The sequence below is a fragment of the Antechinus flavipes genome, chromosome 4 (genome assembly GCF_016432865.1).
Source record: "Antechinus flavipes isolate AdamAnt ecotype Samford, QLD, Australia chromosome 4, AdamAnt_v2, whole genome shotgun sequence".
NCBI lineage: Eukaryota > Metazoa > Chordata > Mammalia > Dasyuromorphia > Dasyuridae > Antechinus > Antechinus flavipes.
In genome coordinates this window covers 468149735-468172156 of record NC_067401.1, presented here as the reverse complement: position 1 = coordinate 468172156, position 22422 = coordinate 468149735, and the positions used below count along the sequence as shown (strand labels likewise).

General features: G+C 42.7%; 1 protein-coding gene across 1 annotated transcript; it reads right to left on the bottom strand.

Annotated features, from left to right (window-relative positions):
- Nucleotides 1-20293: 20293 nt before the first annotated feature.
- Nucleotides 20294-22012, bottom strand: LOC127561672 (CARD- and ANK-domain containing inflammasome adapter protein-like). The gene has a single exon (XM_051996850.1). It carries the CDS (start codon nucleotides 22010-22012, stop codon nucleotides 20294-20296), a length of 1719 nt encoding a protein of 572 aa, XP_051852810.1.
- Between the last annotated feature and the right edge of the window lie 410 nt (nucleotides 22013-22422).

Here is a 22422-nt window from a genome sequence, read left to right as displayed (position 1 = left end):
GGCAAAGTTGAGATCTAAATCCATAACCATGATTCTTCTCACCGAACTGAAGAATTCATATATTTCCAAACTATAGAAGCTAGCCAAATCTCCTCAGTTCTCTGACTTCTCTTATTGTTATAGGAAATTCCAAATTAGGAAACTGCCTTTACTAATATAGGTCAGCACTTTCCTCAGCAACTTGTAGTCTGATGAATTTTAAACTCTACCACTCACCTTTCTAACTACTCTTTCTTATCTGTGAAATGGGAACAACGGCTGCCTGAATCTCTTAGAGTTGTTTGGGGCTCAGATAAGATCACATCTATCAAAGCAAATACTTTACCAGCCTTTAGAGCAGTGGTTCGCAAACTTTTGTTTTCGGTATCTTTATCCTATTAAAAATTATTGAGGATCTCTCCAAAGAGTTTTTATTTATTTGGATTATATTTATAGACATTTATCATATTGGAAATAAAAACTATCTTTGAATTTGTAGACCCTCTAAAAGGCTTTCAGAGATCCCCAGGATTCTTTAGACCATACTTTGAGAACCACTGCTTTAGAGCATCCTATACCTGGGAGCTCTCGTTAAGCCAATTTCACAAATTCTTCTGTCTGGAGCACTTTGGCTGAATCAAAATGATTCAGTGTTGGAAAAAATTAAGTCAACAAGGGGTCTGCCTCATATTTCATCAGTGAGAGGACTGTAATCCGTTGGGGGACGCCCTTTATTCAGCTCCCTTTTCTTTCCTCCCTCTTGCCAACCATATCTCTAAGCTTTTTTTTTTTTCCTTAGAGAAGCAAAACATAATTACAATATTAATACTGGGAAAGTTGGCACGTTAGCATCCAAGTTAATTAGGTGATATTTGTAAAGTGCTTTGGAGCCCAGAAGTTGGAGCTCTGCATCTTAAAGCTTGTTATCGTTGCGTGATGGCTCTTAATTATCAGTAAAATTATTGTTTTGCTGCTAAATAGTTTACATTTGAAAAATAAAATAGCTTGTTTTGGAAGGTGGAGGGAAAGACAGAGATGGGATTTATTTGTATCATTAAGAGGTGATAAAAAAAAAAAAAGCCAGAGATTTAGGGAATTGTGCTGGGCAGGGTGTTTGAAATGGCTTGGGTATTTCCAGGAGAGGCAAGATGTGATGTGGTGTGGGGTGGGGTGGAGTGTGTATGTGTGAAACCATAAAGTACCCCATTCCAGAAAGCTACCTTCAATAAGTTAAGGGAGATTCTGCCAACAATCTTATCTTAATGATGAAAATAGCCAGCATTTCTGGCTTGTAAAGCATTTTATTCCTATTTATTCTCTCTCTTGAACCTCATAGCAGACCACTCTGAATTATTATTGATTCCATTTCACAGATTAGAAAAAAGAGGTTTCACTAGGTGAATTGACTATGGTTTGCATAGATAGTGAGCATTCCAAGCAGGATTTGAATGCAGATCCCTCCTGACTTCAAGCCTCTTGTTTTATGACGTGTTACATTTCCCTCAGAACATCTTGTTTATCTGGAATCATTATACAAGGGTTTCTGATAGAGAATGTTCCAATCTTTTAAGCACCCAAGCTTTTCAATTTTAACCACAATAGGGAATGAGCGCTTTCTAACCTTTCTGTTCTTCCCCTTCCTCTTTGGGGAAAGGCATCCTTTGGTCTTTTCTTCCTGATTGGGGTCACCCTCATGAATATATGATCTCTAGGATGAACAGATCTAAGATTTAGAGCTAGAAAGCCTGGTGATATAGCTGAACTCTTTCATTTAAAGGAGCTGAGGCTCAGGAAGACTAAAAGATTTTTTCTCCCAGGTCACATAGCTAATAAACGGGGAAAATAATAGCATCTACTTCAAGACTGATGTGAAGAAAATGAAATAATTTATGTAAAGAACTCTACAAGTGCTATGTAACACCTCTAATAATTATTATTATCACCATCCTTAAGGCCCAGTTCTTCATCCATTATTTAGTGAGTGGGGGACAACAGCTAAGTGAAGAAATACCAGCCAGGGTGAAAGTTTCTGTGTGTCTACAGTGGACCCACAATGGTAACTGTGACTCAGGGACTCAGAAACACCCAGATTAGGTTTTGGAAATGCTAATGATTGCATTAACATAGCAGTCTGTATCATGTATTTATGTGACTTTTAAAAATTTAATTTAATTTTTTTCCGATGAATAAGCACTGATTTTTCTCTTTCTTTCCCCCTCTCTCCCTGCCCTTCAATCAGGAAAAACAAAACCTTTGGAATAAAGAAGCATGATTAAACAACACAAATTTTCCACATTGGCCAAGTCTAAAAATCCGGGTTCTCATTTTATTAGTCTATCATTTTTTTGTCAGGAGGTGGGGATCATTGGTCATCAGTGCCCTGGACTGGGATTGAGCATTACATGCATCACAATTCTTAAATCTTGCAAATTTTTTCATTTATCATCTAAATTGTTCTTTTGGTACTGTTCACTTAACATCAATTGGTTTATATAAGTTTTTCTAGGTTTCTCTGAAACCATTTCTTCCATCATTTTATGCAGCATCAAAATGCCATAATTTCTTTCTTTTTTTTTTAATATGTTAAAGTATATCTTAAATACAATATATATGTACATATTTATACAGTTCTCTTGTTGCACAGGAAGAATTGGATTCAGAAGGTTAAAAAAAAACCTGGGAAGAAAAACAAACATGCAAACAGTTTAAACTCATTTCTCAGTGTTCCTTCTCTGGGTGTAGCTGCTTCTGTCCATCATTGATCAATTGGAACTGAGTTAGATCTTCTCTTTGTCGAAGAAATCCACTTCCATCAGAATACATCCTCATACGTATCGCTGTTGAAGTGTATAATGATCTCCTGGTTCTGCTCATTTCACTCAGTATCCCTTCCTGTAAGTCTCTCCAAGCCTCTCTGTATTCATCCTGCTGTCATGGATGAATGACCATTTGACTGTTGGCAACAACCTTTGGGATTAGGGTTACAACCCCTTACAGAACAATATTCCATAACATTCATATACCACAATTTACTCAGCCAATCTCCAATTGATGAAAATGCCATAATTTCTTAAGTTTTCCCCAGTTAATGACCATCCCCTTTGTTTCTAGTCCTTTGCTGCTAAAAATCTTTCTATACATAGAAGACCTTTTCTTCTTTCTAGATCTCTTTGGAGGTATACTTTTATGCATCTAAAAAAGATAAATTAGCACAGCGTAACAGGCTGGCTCCACTTGAAATTGGTGTGATGATCAGCTTGACAAGGACTTCGTCTTCCAGTACTTATGGGGAATTTAGGCAAGGGCTCACAAAATGGTCAGAAAAAGCTCTATAAGGATACCCTCAAGGTCTCTCTTAAGAATTTTAGACACAATTGTATGACATGAGAGACCCTGGCACAAGATCACCTGATATGGAGTGCCCTCATCAGAGAAGGTGCTGTGCTCTATGAACAAAACAGAATTGTGTTGCCCAAAAGAAATGGGAGATGTGCAGAATTAGAGAAGCAGTAGGGATTATTTGTGTCTGAACTGTGGCAGGGCATTCTGAACTCATATTGGTCTGATCAGCCACAGACAAACATACTGTAAACTTGATTCTAGCATCCTGAGATCATTTTGGTCCTCTCCGAGTATGAACCAACCAACCACAAGAAGGTGAGATACATCAGGACAAATGAGAAGTACCAAGATCCCACCTGCTCAAAATGCTTCAATGAAGATGTCACTGATCTCTTAAAGTAGCTAAACCATGAGGATATGTGAAATATACCATATATATATATATATATACATGTATATATATATATATATAATAAATGTTTTAATAATGTGCCTGTACTATGCCATAACATGGAAACTGATTTGAGCACTTATTTAAGCATATATTAAGCATCTACTATGTACTAAGCACTGTGCTAACCAAGGTGATCTAGGTAAGGACTTCATTTTGCTTTCCACGATACCCTCCACTCCAAGTTTCACCACATGTTATGGTCAATTCAGTATGACAATAAAGAATAATTTCCTTCTTAAACTCAGATGGAACTTGAGCAGAAATTGAAGGGTTAATTAAATTTGAGGAGGGAAAATCTAAAGAATCTGATGTCATTCACACACATTCCAGAAGTGCTACCTAATAATAAAGTAAACAGATAGGAAAAATCAAGCCTCATTAGAATCTGAAAGAGTGATAGCCACACTCAGAATCGAATTTCAAAAAACCCTTGAGTTTAATGGCACAAATTCAACTAGTTGGCTAAACTATATTAAAATAGAGTAAGTTGAAAAAGCTGGTGTCTGCTATAGCTATCACGGATGAATGTATTTTCCTATAATATTTGCCAGAGGGTAAAAACGTTCCAGAACCTACAGACAGAAGTAGGGATGGTGATCATTGCCGTGGTAAGGATCACAGGGGGAAAGGCGAAACTACTTAAGAGATATTTGTAAGAACAAGTGGCAAATCATTATGGCAGATCAGCTTGAGAAGATAATTGGAGTCCTGAAGCAAGACCTTGAAAGACTCCATCACCATCTACATTATACACATATTAGAAAGAGAACTCCATGTCACATAATTAAAAACAATAGCAACATCAAAATGTTTACGTAGATTGAAACCTAGAAGACAACAGGTCGACACGCTTTGCCAACAATCAAAAATGAAGGCAAATAATTAAATTTATTCAAGGAGTCGACAGCCACAAAGAACAAAATAAACAACTGTTCAACAATTCAAAACCATATAATAGAATCCTGAGAAGTAAAGAAATTAAAGGGGAAAATTCCTTGAGGAGGAAGGTGTAGAAAAGTTTTGAAATCCTTATGGTTAAAAAAAAAGGTCTAACACAGTAAAATCTTAATTTGCACCAATTAGAGAACAAAAAGCTTATGTAGCATTAATATTGTGGATAAGAGAATGGTTACATCCAGGGAGGTGACTGAAACTCTAGCTTGTCTGCGAAACTAGAAAGTGACAGGTGCAGATAAGATCCATAATTATTGGCCTAAATGCCTCATAATTATGAAAGAATTGCCAACATGGCCCTTTACCAGATTCCTCTCTGATGCAATCTTGATTCTATCTTTATTTTAAATTAAATTTTATTATTTTCAATTAACAATAATTTATTTTCTCTCCCTCCCAGCTCTCCCCATTCTCCACTGGGGGAGGGGAGAAGGGCAGAAGGAAAAACATAAATCTTGTAACAAATATGCATCGTCCAGTAAAACAAATTCCCATATTTGCCATGCCCAGAAATATGTGTCTCATTCTGCATATTAAGTTCATCACCTCTCTGGCAGGAAGTGGCTAGCAGACTTCCTTGCTCTTCTTGAATACTGGTCGGTAGCTTTATTTCAGAAATTTTGTAAATTCTGATTCAGGTCAAAGTGATCCAGGAGCCCTTTTGTCTCTGAGTCATTCACCAAAGCATCACATATTTCTGTTCTAACCTCATCTGCTTACTAATGCTTTCCTGCTTCTCTCTGCAACAATCTCCTTAATTGTGAGCCTACTCTGTAGACTGCTCTGTAGTACTCTCTTTCCTGGCATTACAAAGTCAGTGGGTTATTTACCCTTAAACTGCCTTTAAAAAGGCTTTATTCAAGGAGTCGCTTTAAAAAGCACTAAAGTGAGGAGGACCTGAGTTCAAATCTGTCCTCAGACACTTAACTCTTCCTGGCTGTGTGACCCTGGGCAAATCACTTAAACCTAATTGTCACAGGAAAAAAAAAAAAAAACAACCAGGTGGTTAAGTACCCTTGATCTATGAAACATGCAACTGAGTCTGTCAAGATTTCTACTAAACATGCAACTGAGTATCAAGATTTCTATGAAACATGCAACTGAGTCTGTCAAGATTTCTACTAAACATGCAACTGAGTATCAAGATTTCTATGAAACATGCAACTGAGTCTGTCAATAAGATTTTTAAACTTGTAGAACAATTAGCCAAAATCTGTTCCATCTCGGAGGTTAAGTAGGTACTATTCATTTTAGAACAACTTGAGTTCAAATGCTCCTTTAGATATTAACTAGCTATAGGGTTCCAAACAAATTTCTGAAGCTCACATCCCTACCCTGTAAAATGGGGATAGCAATAATTGCACCCAGTTCTTTGCATTGTGTAAAGATCAGATGAGATAAAATGTGTAAAGAGCCCTGTGAAAACCTTCAATTATCATATACATAATAACTTTTTTTTTTGAGGGAATAGTATAAAAAGAATCACTGGCACCTAAAGAACAGTAGGAGGAACACAGATCGGGGCTCAAGTGTATCAGGACCGTAAAGTGAAAATAGAGACTGGCTCTGGGAGAGTGAGCCAGGACTAGCTCACATATTAGTCCCACTTAGAGTTCAGCCCTATTGCTTTCTGGATGCTACTTTGTGAAAAGCTAGAGACCACAAAGAGGCAAATTTCAGTTTAGGGCAAGGAAACAATTTCTAAGCACTAAAGCTGTCCCTCGATGGAATGGACGGCTTCAGGAAGCTGGGACTGCTCCATCCTGGAGATCTTCTCGTGGAGGATGAATCACTTACCGGGGATGTTGTCAAGGAAGGATTTGCTCCAGGTCTCAGTTGGACTAGTCAGTTTCTGGGCTCCCTCCCAACTCTGAAATCCCAAGATTCTATGAATAATAATCACAGAGGGGTGGGGATGGGAAAACTTGCCCCACTCCCAAAGCATCCTCTCCTAGACCTGAAATAGTTTGGTTTCATGTAAACTGAGTGATTAAATAAGATTTTTGAATGTAAAAAAAGAAGGTGCGAAAATGAATAAATACTTGAGCGAGGATGGATTTAAAAATATGTCCCTGTAGGATTTCAACTTTGGAAAATGAATAGCACATACTTAACCTCCGAGATGGAACAGATTTTGGCTAATTGTTCTAAAGGTTTAGAAATCTAATTGACAAACTCAGTTGCATGTTTCCTAGGGGATATATTTTTTGGGAGTTTGATAGATATGGTGGTCATTTTTAGAGTTTTGCTATAAATACAGAAGGATGAGAACCATCAGTGAGAATATTAGAAACTGAGGTGGGGAGGAGAGGCTTATTTGGAAGAGGTCTTTCAGAATACAGTGAAGTTCAGATCACCAAACTCTTGAGGCCTTCTATAGCATGAACTCAAGGCCCTTAGCCATGGTGGGTTTCCTTCTGTATTATCAATGATCTTCTTAAAGGTCCCTGATAGATAGAACACTATTCCAAATGCGGTCTGACAAGGGCAGAGTGCCTAGAGACCTTTACTTTCCCTGCATTCCCGGTTCCTGGAAGTTCTGCCCCTCTTAATGTAGTCCAGGTTGACAATAATTTTGGGACTCTTCCTCCATTGTTAACTTGTGTTGAGCCCACTTCAGTGCAGCCCACTGAAACCCCCAATCTTTTTCAGATGCATTACTGTCCAACAGTGCCTCTGGAATCAATGCAACATGCTTTCATTCAACACATGGTTAGCAAAGCAAGACAAATTACGGTCTGCACATGCCTCAGAGTCTCTCCAAGGGATGTTTATTTCATGCATGGTATCGCGACTCTCCCAGGAGCAGATTCCCCAGCTTTTTCCAGTTTCCCCTTACAAAGGAAAAAATTCCAGCTTTCAGGGAATGTACATGCTACTATTAGCCCATCCTGCAATCTCAGAGGGGGTCCATTCACTGGGCCTTCCTACTCATTCTCAGACGAGGGTAGAGCTTTAGTTCATCATGTGTTACCGGTGTCTTCTCTCCCCCATTGACCAAGGAAAGTCATGGTTGCTCTCACAGCTAACCTGGCCCTTTCACCAACTCATCATCGGCTCTACCCAGCTAAAATTATCTTTCTTCCTTAAGGGAACATGTCCTTTTATATGTCTAGCTCATTGACCATGATCATTGGCTCTCTCCGGCTAAAACTATCTCTCTTCCTTAAGGGAGCATGTCCTTTTATATGTCTAGCTCATTGGCCACGAGGGCATTGGATTTCCCTTTTCACATTTTCAGATGCTTTTTCTTCTTCTTCTTTTTTTTTTCCATGTGAAAATCTTTCTTTCTTTCCTTCAAGATATATTTGATTCTTCCTGAACTGGGGGTTCTTTCAAAAGCCTGTCTGTTCTTTCTGGGGCTAATAACAATAACCATTATTTTAAAATGACTTTAACTCCTTTGGGCCTTTCTCTCCAAGGTTCACATATGGCCTCTGTTCTGTGTCTGCTTAGACTTCATTCTTCCCTTTTAAGTAAAAAACTATTAATCTAAGATCTCTAAATAAACTTCAGAGTTTCAAAAACCAGAAGAGCGAACGACAAGGAGATCGGGAGCCCAAATGTCTGTGCATCCAGGGAGTCTGGGAGGTGAACCCACGCTTAGTGTTTCAGCCCGATCGGCATCGATGCCCTGAGGATCAAAGACATTAGTGATACAGCCCAGAGGGAGTCAAGCTAAGGCCCAATCCAGCATCTATGCTACATCTGGAAGTGGACTTGGTGGGACCAATGCTCCATAGGACTTGTGCTGTCTGAGCTCACTCTCCCCAGAGGCTGAGGTAGTATGGGAAAGATGGGCCCCTAAAGTGTTGGAGGTAGGGCAGTGACTTTGGTTTTGTTCCTGCTATATCCTTAAAGTAAATACCAATTTTTAGACGTTATTTGCTGTTAAGTAGTCAAGTGAAAATGGAGTGTTCAGCAAACACTGAAATGACTCTACCGAAGGATGAGGGGCTCAGACTGAAAGCATTAAGGAAGATGCTGAGAGACAGCAGCGACCTTTGGGAGAGTAGGCCCAGGGCAGATCTGTGACATTCTGTATCCTGAGCACCTAGCAAAATGCCAGCTATGTGGATCTAGAACCTGAAGATTCCTTAACGGACATCTAGTCCAATAGCCTCACTATGCAGATGAGCACACAGACTCAGTGTGATTATTTTAATAATTTCTATATTATATATATATATGGATACAGATGTCTATGTTGTAGTTTTAATCATTTTCAGTAATGTCCGACTCCTCACGTTCCCATTGGGGGTTTTCTTGCCAGAGATACTAAAACAGTTGGCCATTTTCTTCTCCAGCTCTTTTACAGATGAGGAAACTGAGGCAAATAGGAAGCATTTCAGGCTATGAACTCATGAAGATGAGTCTCCCTTTCTCCAGGACTAGAATTCCATCCACTACACTATAGCTACACACACACACACACACACACACACACACAGATATAGACACACAGTATATATGTATGTATATAAAACTATAATTTAAAATAATTAGATTCCTTTGCAATCCTATCCATTTTTTCACCAGGGGCCAGGACACAAAAGAGATTAAGAACTCTTGGCTTAATAGCTTGGTGCAGATCACTTGGTGCCAGAAGCAGAACCAGCCCGGGCCCAGTGCTCCGGACCGAGTCTCAGAGGTATGATCCAAAGCGGAGGCAGAGAGAAGCAGAGATCACCCCAAAAGCCAGCCTGTTAGGAGGAGGATGCGCCAGTATCCAAGGGGCTGAGAATGTCAAAGGCGAGGGAAGATGCAGAAAATGAAGTCCCCAAACGCATGGAGGGCACAGGCAGGCTTCATGCAGCTGCAGGCCACCAGGGCTTAACTCTTTCATTCTGAAATTAAGAGCGTAGCTCGCTGCCTTCCTTGGCCCTAGGTGGGCCCAGGTCCTTGCTGATTTTGCTGCAAACCCCTTCCCCCCTCCCCTCCAGCCTCCAGCCTGCACTTTGGAGACAGAAGACAGATTGAATGGGTGTTGAGGAAGCAGAGACAGCTGGAGGAGGAAGTACAAGTGGGACATAGAATCCCCGTTCCAGAAGTTTGGCAGTGAAAAGGGGGTGAGAGATAGGACAGAGGCTCGAGTGGCCAACGGGATGGAGAGAAGGGAGTGTGTGTGTGTGTGTGTGTGTGTGTGTGTGTGTGTGTGTGTGTAAGGGGAGAAACCAGAAAACTCAGAGATCAAAAATGTTTATAGATTGAAGGAACCAGGGCTTTTTATCCCGGGAAGACAAGATTCAAGGGGACAAAAGGCTTGTTTAGAGGGGATTAAACTTGTTCTGGTGGAAGATGCAAAGGGGGAAAGAGAATAGACAAATGTTGTGTTCACATGAGCTGTCCCTGAATGACACTGGGATGGTTCAGGAGGTAATGAGTTCCCTTTCTTGAACGTCTTCAAGCAGAGACTTGATGTCCACTTGTTGGCACCATTATAGGGGACGTTCCTTTTGGATATGGCTCCTGAGGTCTCTTCTATCTCTTAAAGTCTGTGATTCTATCAAGGGAAGAGGATGGTGGATGTCCAGTGCCCCAGAGGAGATAGGGAGAGATAACACCAAGAGTGATGGTGAATGGGGATGGCCGAGGGGATGGCAGGAAGGAGGGCCCCCTCTTTCCGAGATTGGAGGGATGGACCGTGGGACTCTGAGCTGGCTGGACAGCTAAGAATTCATTTAGTCCAAGCTTTTATCTGACACAGAAACTTGAGGCCCAAAGGGATGAAGAAAATAACTCAAGGTTACTGGATCTTTAGGAGCAGAGTCAAGATTTGAATTGGGAGATCCCACAAATGGTCCCAGGCTCTTGGTCAGGGGAAGGTGTTCTTAACCCTTCTTTAATTAGGGAGCCCTTTGGCTCCTTTGCTCTGCTGGATAAGTGTGGACACAGAGAGGTTTAGGGGATCAGGAAGAAGTGTGGAGGGAGACATTGCCAGGCAGGGAAGGGAGTCTCAAGTGAATAACAGGGGACGAATTGTGGTCCACAGAAGTCTGGCCTCAGTCACGTGGGACTGGGTTCAGGTCACTGCGGGTATCAATTGGCTGTGTGCTTCTAGTTAAATGAGACGGTAATTCTTAAAAGAACAGAACAAAACAAAGGGAAAAACCATGGAGGCTTTGGTAAGCTGCACATTCAACAAGCTCTGCAGTGTGATATGGCAAACAAAGAAAAAAGAGTTCCATTTCTGTCTGCATTAAGAGGGGGTGGTTCCCAGCAATGAGGAGGTGGAAATCCCACTGTACAATCCCTTGTCAGACCTCACGTGGAGTATTGTGTTCAGTTCTGGATGCCATTGTGTGATCGTTGGATCTCCAGCGTGGGAGGGGAGAAAGGCAGATCAATATAATACCCAAGTGTTCTGCGTATGAGAGACCGGAGTCTTCTCTAACATCATTGTGTAGTTTTTGGTGTGTGAGTGTGTGTATGTGTGTATTTGTGTTTGTGGGTGAGTGTGTGTGAATGAGTATGTGTGTTTGTGTTTGTGTGTGTGAGTATATGTGTGTGTGAGTGTGTGTGTGTGAGTGTGTGTGTGAGTGTGTGTGTGTGTGTGTGTGAGAGTGTGTGTGTGTGAGAGTGTGTGTGTGTGAGAGTGTGTGTGTGAGTGTGTGTGTGTGTGTGTGTGTGTGTGTGTGTGTGTGTGTGTGTAAGGGGGCTATATCAGAGAAGTCTACATGGAAGACGAGCTGGGTATGAGTTCATCTGTCAGAGACATAAGGGCCAGAGTTGGGGGAATAGGAAACAGCATTAAACAAAGACACAATGGTGGGAAAGCATAGAATGCGTTTGGGGGAACAGCCAGTAGAGAGTCGGCTCTGGCCGGAGCTCGGAACACACTTTCTAGCCAAGTGGGCCAGAAAATACAGGTTGGAGAGGCTGGAGGAGATGCACAAGCTGACATCCAGCTGCTGACAACGCGTCATCTCCCCATCGCAGCTTTATTTTATCTTTTTATAACTCGGAACAACTTGAAGACTTCATTGTCATAGAAAGACCTTTAAAGTCAGTTGTTACCAAGTGGTTTACACATGTTTTTCTCCACCCCATGAATTATATCATATCGCACTCACCCTCCTAGGGAAAGCAAAAGCCTTTTGATTTGTTTCTTTAAAAAAAAAATCATTGTTTCACAACATGTGGAAGGGGGAAAAAAATCACTTTTCCAGTCTAGGTGCCACATTAATTGTTTACATGTGAGGGGGCGTGTGGGGGTGAACACATGGGCTTTTAACTCCTTTAAGTCTTTAAAGAGATTTACTTTGGAAGGGAAGCTTGGACATTCTGGAATCGTTCATACGCATTTTCTGTGGTTTTCATTTAAGACAGGAAGAGATTTCCAAGGTTTTCCATGGTTTTATTTGATTTAATTTCATGCTCACTGAGGCTTGTTTCCATCCCAACCTCGACACCTTGAACTTGTCTTGACTTTACTCCACTATGTGGCCCTGCTGGGCTTCTGAAGAGCTTTCGGCTTTTAAGCCCTTTGCCTTGGAAACGGACCCGGCAGCCTCGATGGGAATCACGGGGCATTTTTCTGACTGATCCCAGCTAAGCCACCGAAAATATCAGAGACTCGGGAGGATTCCCCATCTCTGGCCTGCTCTGTCTTGAAAGGGAATGGAGACCTTAGAGGGCTTTAGCATCTGGGTTGTTATGGGTTCAGTTCATTTCAAGCCAGAGAGGGGATTAGTGCTCAGCCTTTCACTGGGGCCCAGCTTTCCCCACCACTTACTTGATCTTCCCTCTAACTTTGGCCCTTGCCTGGAAGAAAATATTAAAGGCACTATATAATGTTAAAATGTATAATCATCTGTCTCTTTCTGTCTCTCTCTCTTTCTCTCTCTGTCTCTGTCTCTCTCTTCTCTCTCTCTCTTTCTCTCTCTATCTCTCTGTCTCTCTCTCTTCTCTCTGTCTCTGTCTCTCTCTGTCTCTCTGTCTCTGTCTCTCCTCTCTCTGTCTCTGTCTCTCTCCTCTCTCTGTCTCTCTCTCTCCTCTCTCTCTCTCTCTTTCTCTCTCTCTCTCTCTCTCTCTCTCTCTCTCTCTCTCTCTCTGTCTCTCTTTTTTCTGCTTTCTCTCCATTTCTCTCTCTCTCTGTTCCTCTATTTATCTTCCTCTCTCCAGTTTTTTCTCTCCATCTCTGTCTCTCTCTCTCTCTCTCTCTCTTTGTCTCTCTCTCTCTCTCTCTCTGTTTCTCTGTCTCTTTCTTCTCTCTCTCTCTTTTCCTTCCTTTCTTCTTCCTTCTATCTCTCCCCCCCTTTCTCTCTGCTCACACAGCCATACTTCTGCCTGTGAGACTTTATTGTGACAATTAGAGAGGCAGCATGGTATAATTGGATAAAGAGCCAGCCTTGGAGTCAATAAGACATGGATTCAAGTCTTGTCTCTGACACATCCTGACTGTTGGACCCTGGGCAAACCATTTAACCTCTTAGTGCTCTAGGAAACTCCACTAGAATAAATTTTAGAGATTATGCAGACCTGCTTTGATAGAGGGCGTTTACTCTCCCAAGTCCCTTTACCATTACAAGCATAGGACTAATCTCTCCCATTAGCTCCTATGGTTATTTCCACTTTGGTTGCCTGATCTTTGTCCTAGCTTAAGACTTCATATTGTCCAGGTTCAGAGAAGGAGGATATGATTCTCTCCTCCCTATAAATCCTGGTTCAGATGCTACCTCCTTCTCACAACCTTCCTCGATCTCTCTCTCCCTGGACCACACATAGTACTTACAAAAAAGTATGCATTTAATAACTATCAGCAAGGATAAGTAGTCTAATAAGCATCAAATAAGGAGTGACATATAGCATTTACATTTAATAATGTAAAACCAACTAATTGGAAAAAAAATTCATGTAGGGCTGTGTTTCCTCTTCTAAGTCCACCTAAAGTTCCCATTGCTATCTTGGTTTTTTGTTCTTCTTTTATTTTTTCTTGATGATACCATTTCCAAATATATCCAAAGATAATTTTTAACATTGATTTTTGCAATAATTTGTGTTCCAAATTATTTCTTTCTCCCTCCTTTACCTTCCCCCTCCTCAAGAAAGCAAGCAATCTGATATAGATTAAACATGTACAATCCTCTTAAAATATATTTCCATATTTATCATGTTATGTAAGAAAAATGGTTTTTTCCCCTTTTGGACCCAATTTTTCAAAAAGATGAAAATCCTATTCTTTGATCCACATTCAATCTCTAGTTCTTTCTCTGGATGCGGATGGCATTTTCCATCCCAAGTCTACTGGAGTTGTCTTGGATCACTGTATTGCTAAGAACAACGATTCTATCATAGTCGATCATCACATGATCTTGCTGTTACTGTGTACAGGGTTCTCTTGGTTCTGATCAGTTCACTCGGCATCAGTTTATATAAATCTTTTAAAGCTTTTCTGAAATCATCCTGCTGATCATTTCTTAGAGAACAATAATATTCCATAACATTCATATCCCATCACTTACTCAGCCATTCCCCCACTGATGGGCATCCACTCAGTTTTCAGTTCCTTGCCAGTACACAAAGGGCTGCTATAAACATTTTTGCACATGTGGGTCTTCTTTCCTCCTTTATGATCTCTTTGGGGTACAGCTCCAGTAGAGACACTGCTGGTTCAAAAGGTGTGCAGAGTTTGAGAGCCCTGTGGGCAGAGTTCAGCTGGTCTTCAGTCATCATCTATGGAGGCTGTTAAACACAGAGGCAGCCCGGTGGCTTGGCCACCTGTCCCAGACTCTTTCTTCATCTAGAAATATTGACCCACCCAAGCTTAGTTTGAGGCTCAAATGAGATAACAGATCGTGCTTTCTCTCCATCCACACTGGGCATCTTGGTGCATTTCCTAGCCACAAGCCACAGCCGGCATACTGCACCTGCTTTTTATCTCTTGTCCTGAAAACAGCACCCAATTCAACTTTGCCATTGCTTCTGGAGAGTGTGTGTCAATAGGCGGACCTTTGTTTCCATTCTCCATCTTGGGACTTCCCAGACTAAAATTTCCTTCCCTAGCTCTCACATCCATACGTGTGTGATTTTCACAATATTCCTTTTATCTTTGCATCCTCACTATCTAGCGTAGTGTCTGACACAAAGTAAGCACTTAATAAAGTTGTTTTTCATTCATTCAGATTTTAAAGTGCTCTATAAATGTCACTTCTAATTATTTCCAAATTTGTTTGTTTTATGCTATTACAAAAAAAGCTGTACCTTTCTTCTGCAGTTATCTCATCCTTTTTTAACTTAATTTTTTTTCAATTAACATTTTCCCTAAGCATCTCATATTTGCCAGACTTTGTACTAAGTGGTGGGGAGATTAAATCATGAATGAAAAACACTGTTCTCAATTAAAAATATATATTTTAATTACCAACTATTTGTTTTCTTTCCTTCTACACTCTCAGGAGGGGAAAAAGAAAAGAAAATACAAATCTTTATAGCAAATATAAATAATCAAGCAAAATAAAGTCTCATATTATGTTTCATTTTGGACCTTGAACCCATCACCTCTCTATCAGGAGGCCCAAGAGTCTGCTTCCCTATTGGTCCTCTAAAATCACAGTTGGCCATTAAAGAGGTCAGGATTTTTAAGGCTTTTAAAGTTGTTTGTCCTCCTTGCCACAGTACATTATTTTCCTGCCTCCATTCACTTCACTCTTTGTTAGTTTGAACAAATCTTCCTAGGCTTTTCTGAAAGCGTCCCCTTTGTCATTTCTTATGGCGTACTACCAGTTAACACACAAACAATAATTTGCTTAACTGTTCCACAGTCTATGGCTAGCCCTTTAGTTTCCAGTTCCTTGCCATTACAAAAAGAACTGCTGTGAATATTTTTGTGCCTATGAGTTTGTTTTTCCCCCATTTCCTTTTATCTCTTTGAAGTACAGGCCTGGAGTGTTCAATATCTGAGTCAATCTTGGTGAATTTGAGGGCATGATTCCAATTTCTTTCCAGAATGACTGGACCAATTGACAGTTCCACCCACGGCATTCATTTCCACATGCCCTCCGACATTTCTCATTTTCCTCTTCTTTGCCAATTTGATGAGTTAATTCACATTTCTTTTTCAAGAGATTTACATGACACAGTTAATGAAGGACTAGACCAAGTCAGTTCCCATCTTTCATACTCACTAGCTATATGACCATGGATATTTAACTTCCACAAGCCTTACTTTATTCATCCGTAAAGTGGCAGCAATTCTAATGTTATGAGTCCCAAATGAGCTCATGGAGAGAGAGCACTTTGTAAACTTTACTACACTAAATAACTGTCAGTTATTCTTCTTGTTTCTGAGGTATACAATCTGTGCCCTGAATAGTAATATACCCCATGGCTAAGGAGCTCCAACAAAAGGACTCTTGGATCACCTGATCCTGAGTACAACCAAAGAAAGACAGGGTTTTGGCTCTGAACCCTAGAATAATGAATGCCAGCTATATCTCTAAAATAAAATGTAGATATAACACGTGCTTAGAGTCTCCCCAAAATATGGGCAACAGGGTCCTCAACCAACATGATACTCAATGGGTATAGCGTTGTTTCTTCCAACCCCAAATACTCAAAATTCATTAGGAGGCTTTCGTGGGAAGCCACGAACAAATCCAAAGCATAAAGTGCTCAGCAGGCATATGAACTTCACTCATCCCCAGAAAGGAGAAAGAAATTGGCCTGACCATTTTCCTTTTTCCGGAGAGTCCGATTCATTCTTCCCAGGAGTCACAATCCTAACCCTGTGGCTGACTCCCCTCCAAAGGTAAACACGTTTTATAACTAGATGTTGAACAAGCAGGCCCTTCTTGTCACACTCACGTTGTCCATCACTCCCTGCTTTGTAGTCCAAGAAAGACACTCCTCAAGAATGATATGGACCACCTTCTTCCGTCTCTCTCCCAAGTCCAGTTCCTGAATGTCCAATTTTACTAATTTTTGAACTATTATTACCCAAGAGACGATTCTCAAAACTGTTGACATCCAGGAAAATTTTCTTTTTTGCTACATGGCTAGATTGTGCGATCAAGTTGCCTGGGAAATTCAATATATAATTCCCTGGAGATTGGAATTCAGAAACTTCTCTCCTCAGGCTGTGTGCACATGCTCCACTCTACCATGTATTTCTACTGTAAATAGCCTTGCTGCTCTGAAGTACAGATGGGGTATGAAATTTCATCTCTCTCCCTCCCCTACCATCCCACCCCACCTAATCCCGGCCGTCCACCCCATTCCTTCCCGGATTCTGCACTCTGGAAGACGGTACAAAGAAAAATGAAGAACAAATCCTCAAGAGATAAGAGCTCTGAAGAGCTTATCATTTAGTTTATTTTTTAGAGGCCATGGGAAGTGGTTCATTCACTAGAATTCTCTTTCGTCTAATTGGATTGGGGGACTCTTCAATTTGATCAGAGATTGATAATGCCCTATGTCTTTTAATTTCATCAGATTTACTGAGGAAATTCAATTTGATCAGTGACTTTCTTGAATCCCCCTCCCATCCCAATAAATTCAAGATAATCAGAGATGAGAGAGACAAGAGAAGGAGAAAGAGAGACAGATTAAAGATAGGGGAGGGGGATGGAAGGGAAGAGAAAGAGTAAGAGAGAATGAAAGTTATCAAAGGAGAAAAAGAGACAGAGAGACAGATTAAAGACAGGGGAGGGGGATGGAAGGGAAGAAAAAGAGTAAGAGAGAGCGAAAGTTATTGAAGGAGAAAGAGAGACAGAGACTAGAGACAAGGGAGGGGGATGGAAGAGAAGAGAAAGAGTAAGAGAGACAGAGCGAAAGTGTTATCAACTGTGGTGACTAGCAAAGGCTTCCTTCCTCTAGGACTTGGCCCTTTCAGCCATCTTTGATCTGTGTCTCATTAGGATAATTCACTTCACCAGAAAGTCTGTTTTCTCTTCTGTACAGTGGAGATTCAATTTAATTCAGCAACTCAAAAGGCATTTTATTATTAGGCCCCTTTATTTCAGCACTGTGGACATACTGGAGAGATGACAGGAAAAGAACAAAGTTCCTGCCCTTAAGAAGCTTACATTTCACTGGGAGAGAACAACACAAACTATATTGGAAATAAATACAAATACTGTGCAGATAGGTGGGAGGGGAACCCAGAAGTTCTAAGAGCTAAAGGAACCAGGAAAGGTCCCTCCTAGGGTGAGCCCATTGCCCCTCAGAAGATGAAGAGGACAGGTATGTTAGTCATGGGGGAGTGGAGGAGGGAATATGGAGTATTATACCTGGAAACAGCAGCCAATTGGACAATGTGGCTAGAACACAGAGAGATGGGAAATAAATCTGGAAAACACAATATGGAGATACTCAGATGCTAGGCTGAAGAAGTTATAATCTATTCTTGAGACACTAGGGAACCACTGAAGGTTTTTTAACTATGTAAGTACAAGTCCTTGACTGCACCTGAAAAAAACCTTAATTTCCTGAAATAATTCATGAATAGTGAACGAATGCATTTCCTGTGCCCATGAGGCAATTGGGGCTAGTCACTTGCCCAGAGTTACTGGGCACTGTTAAGTGTCTGAGACCAGATTTGAACTCAGGTCCTCCTGACTTCAGGACTGGTGCTCTAGCCACTGCACTACCCAGCTGCCCCTAATTTATTCTCTTGCTTCCTCCTCTGGTTGCCTTAATGTGGAACCTGTGAGAATGTTTTCAAAGGCAGCATCCCAAGAGTCTCAGGTTGGGAAGGCTCAGAGGACAGACCCGCTGATGGCCCATATCCCTCCTCTGATGACCAGCCTAGTACAGTGGGAGTGAGTGACCATGAAAAGACTCATCTACTTACAACAAAAGTGGATTCAGTTCCCACCCCTTCCATTTACTGGCTGTTTGGACTTCATCTCCTTGGGCCTCAGGTTTCTCAGCTGTAAAATGGGCGAGCCAGCCTTTAAGGGCTCTCCCAGTTCTGGGACTGTTTTTATGATCTCTAGCTCACGGAATCTCTAAAGGACAAACTATTTTGCCCATAGCTGTTCACGAAGACCTAAATCAAGGTTTTGGAACATTGATATGTAGCGTGATATGGGAGTTGGAGCTGACTTGGAGTCAGGAGTGAAGTAGATTTCAATTTTATCTCTGCCATCACTTAGTGGCTAAGTGATCATAAGCAATCACTTAATCTCTTGGAACCTGTGTCCTTAGCTATAAAACAGGGTTGGGTAATAGCTTCAGGATGGTGCTATGGTGCAGGGGATGAGGGGTACTCCCAGTATGACAACTCCCTTTACCAATGGAGGTCATAGATCAATAGCCTGCGATGGACTTAGAAGTAATTCTCGGGGAGTTACTAGCCAGGTACATATTAAGATTGTGGAACCCCAGACCTTTAGAACTGGAGAGAACCTCAATTTCTATCTAGTCCAACCCATATCTGAAAATGAATTTTCCACTTCAATATCTAACCAATGGCCAGCTTCCTGAAAGTCTCTAACCACTCCCCCCAGCCCCCATTTCCCACATCTTGAGTCCATTGCCCTTAGGACAGATCCAATCAGCAGGATGAGGAGCCTTTGGCTCTACTACCCCCGGCCAAGCAGGAAGATTCTGGTCTCCCCTTCATGATAGACCTTCCACTATTTGAAGACAGCCCTCAGTCTTCTTCTGCCTAAACAGACTTAATGCCTTTGCTAAACCTGGGACAATATGGTCCTTCACTGTCTTGGGCACACTTTTCATCTTATCAATGGCTTCCTCAATTGGTTTTTAGGAGTGTTTTCCTGCAGGGAGGGCCAGAAGTGGAATTTTACCCCGTCTCTCCTGATTTGAAGTCCAGCCACACTGCCTCCTACTCTTAAGTCTTAACTAAGGAGTTAATAAGTTATTGGGGACAGAAAATACAGCATCAATATTGGGAGTGTAGTTATTAGGGCGACCGTGGGGCTGGGGTGATTCCTGCCACAATGGAACTACACATGCTGGAAATATTGAAGTATCCTTTTATTAGAATTATAGATCTGCCTCCAGAATAAGTAAATGAATCCCCTCCGTTTCTCTCAGGCAATTATCTGGCTAAGAACATTTTTTTTTTCAATAGGGTCACAATCTGCTCTTGGTTCTCCATGATGGTGCCCTCGGCCACCTGAAGGGGTGTCTTCCCGAGGCTGTTGACTGCCTGTAAGTCAGGTTTCTCCCCCTGAGAATAGTTTATCATGGAGTTGACGGAGCTCCAGTGCCCAGTTTTGCAAGCGCAGTGTAACGGGGTGTCTCGGTTGTTGTCCAAGGCGTTCACAGACGCCCCGCAACTCAGCAGCAACTTGATCAACTCCCCGTGGCCCTGTTCAGCCGCCAAATGGAGCGGGGTCTTGCGGTAAATGTTTCGCTCGTTGATGTTTTTGTTCTTGCCCGCCTCAAGGAAGAGCTTCACCATCTCCACGTTGCCCTTGAGGGCCGCGTAATGGAGGGGAGAAAAACCATCCATGTCTTTGGCTCCGAAGCGGATCTTGTGGATCAGCATGGTTTTCACCACGTCCAGGTGGCCCTCGGAGCTCGCCCAGTGGAGCGGGGTCTTCTTCTCTTTGTCGGGCGTGTTGGGGTCGGAGCCGGAATGGATCAACAGCTCTACCATGGTCTTGTTGCCCGCCCGGGCGGCAGGTGGAGGGGGGTCATGTTCAGCTTATTTTTCAAGTTGGGATCGGCTTTGTACTGGATCAGCTGGATGGCCGCGTCCACGTTCCCTTTCTCGCTGGCAATGTGCAGGGGGGTGTTCTGCTCGGAGCTGAAGGTGTTGATCTGGGCCCCTGCCTGGACCAGCAGGCCGACCATCTCGTGTTTGTTATACCAGGCGGCGACGTGGAGGGGGGTCTGGCCGTTGAAGCCTTGGACGTTTGGACTCATCCCGCTCTCCAGCAGGAGCTCTACCGTGTAAATGCCCCCCGCCTTAACGGCCAGGTGCAGGGCGGACTCCGCGTAGGAGGTTTTGGCCTCCATGTTGGATCCCCTCTGGATGAGGACTTCGGCGCACAAGGTCCTGTCCATCTCGGCCGCCAAGAGTAAGGGCGTGTAGTAGTGCTCGTTCTGCACGTCCAGGGGGGTGCCCCCGTCCGCCAGGGCCGCCACGACTTCGGGAAGGTTCTTCCGGATGCCTTCGAAAAGGGCCAGCTCCCTGGTCTCCCGCGGCAGGGCCGCCGAGTATTTCAGCAGCAGCTGGATGACAGCCTGGTCATCGTGATGGAAAGCGTTGTGGACGATGCTGGAGTCTGCATTGATCCCAGCTGTCAACAGGATCTTGATGGCTTCGTCCAAGCTATTTATCTCCGGGGACTTGGAAGCTGGGTCCACCCTGTGGTCCTTGTGGACCTCCAGGGCGTCCAGGAACCTGTCATGATCTGGGAATACCCGAAACCCCTCGTGTTCCTCTTGGAAGACTGACCTGTGCTGGAAATAATAAGGGGTCCCAATGTTTTCTTCCAGGATCGGTCTGATGAGGGAGAGCTGGCTGCCTTGTAAGTTGAATCCCAGGGGCATCATGATATCTCTCTCTAAGTTACTGCTGCCCATCCCTCCTTGGAGAACTTTCACAGAGTCCCCACGGGCCCTTTCAGCAGCTCTTTGCAGAAGGGACTTCTCCTTGCCCTCCTTCCCTTCAGCCCTAGGGCCCTTGGCGATCGGAAAACCGAGGATTTCGGTGGATTCGTCGGCCATCGCCATCCCCAGCGGGCTTTCTCTCGGGAACGTTACTTCGTTGATATACTTGTCTTCTAGGACATTCTCTGTATCAGCTACGTCCCCCTTACCTGAGGCGGTCAGAAGATAGATGGGAGGAGTGGGGCTGTTCACAGGAGTCTGAACTGGAGGAAACTTTCTCGGTTTAGCGGTCGTAAAAGAAATCATCTTGGGCTTGACCGAAGCTTCCTGGATGCCCGTGGTCTGCTTTTCGTGGTCTAGTTCGGTGGATTTTTCCAGGCTCTCTTTGTCTCTATCCAGTAAGTGGCCCACCAGCTGCCCCTCAGCTCCTGGGAGGACCTCTTCTGTGCCCATGGTATATTTTCTTATGACATGATACAGGTCAGGCTCCAGCTGTTTCAGACAGGGATAAAAAAACATTCTACAGGCATGCTCCCCTTGGGAAATCAGCATGTCCAAGACCCTGGTCACTTTTTCAGGGTTTGTCTTGTAGTAGGACAGAGACAACTTCTGTTCGGCCGTGAAAATGCCATAGTCCGCCAGTCTCTGGATGAGACCGTCCGAATCCTTGATCCCCGCCGCCAGCTCCGCTTTCTTCATCTTCATGACTTCGGTTGCATAAGGGCTGCTCTGGCCATGGGTTGAAGAACACATCGTGAGACGGTTAACTCATCTGCAGGCTGACCGAAGGGCTCGTCCAAGCTGGGGGTCGAGACGGAAAGATCAAAGGAACGATGATATTTCGCAGATTCTCGTCTCAAGAACCACCGTGTCCCAGAGAGTCAAGTTTCAGATAGGAATTATCAGAGAAGGGGGAAAAGAAATACAGATCCGCTCTCCTTTGTCAGAGCTGCCATATTTCATTCTGGATCCTTGACAGTTCAGGACTATAACCAAAAAAGAAAAAAAAATAATAACTGGAATACAAGGACAAGGAAATGAAAAAGAAAAAAAAGAAAAAGAAAAAAGCTAGGCCGGGAATCAACTCAGCAAATGCACCTCGTTTGATCCATAGAAATTTGAGAAGCAAGGAGACAGGGTTCTGGGGATGGCCTGGTCAGTTA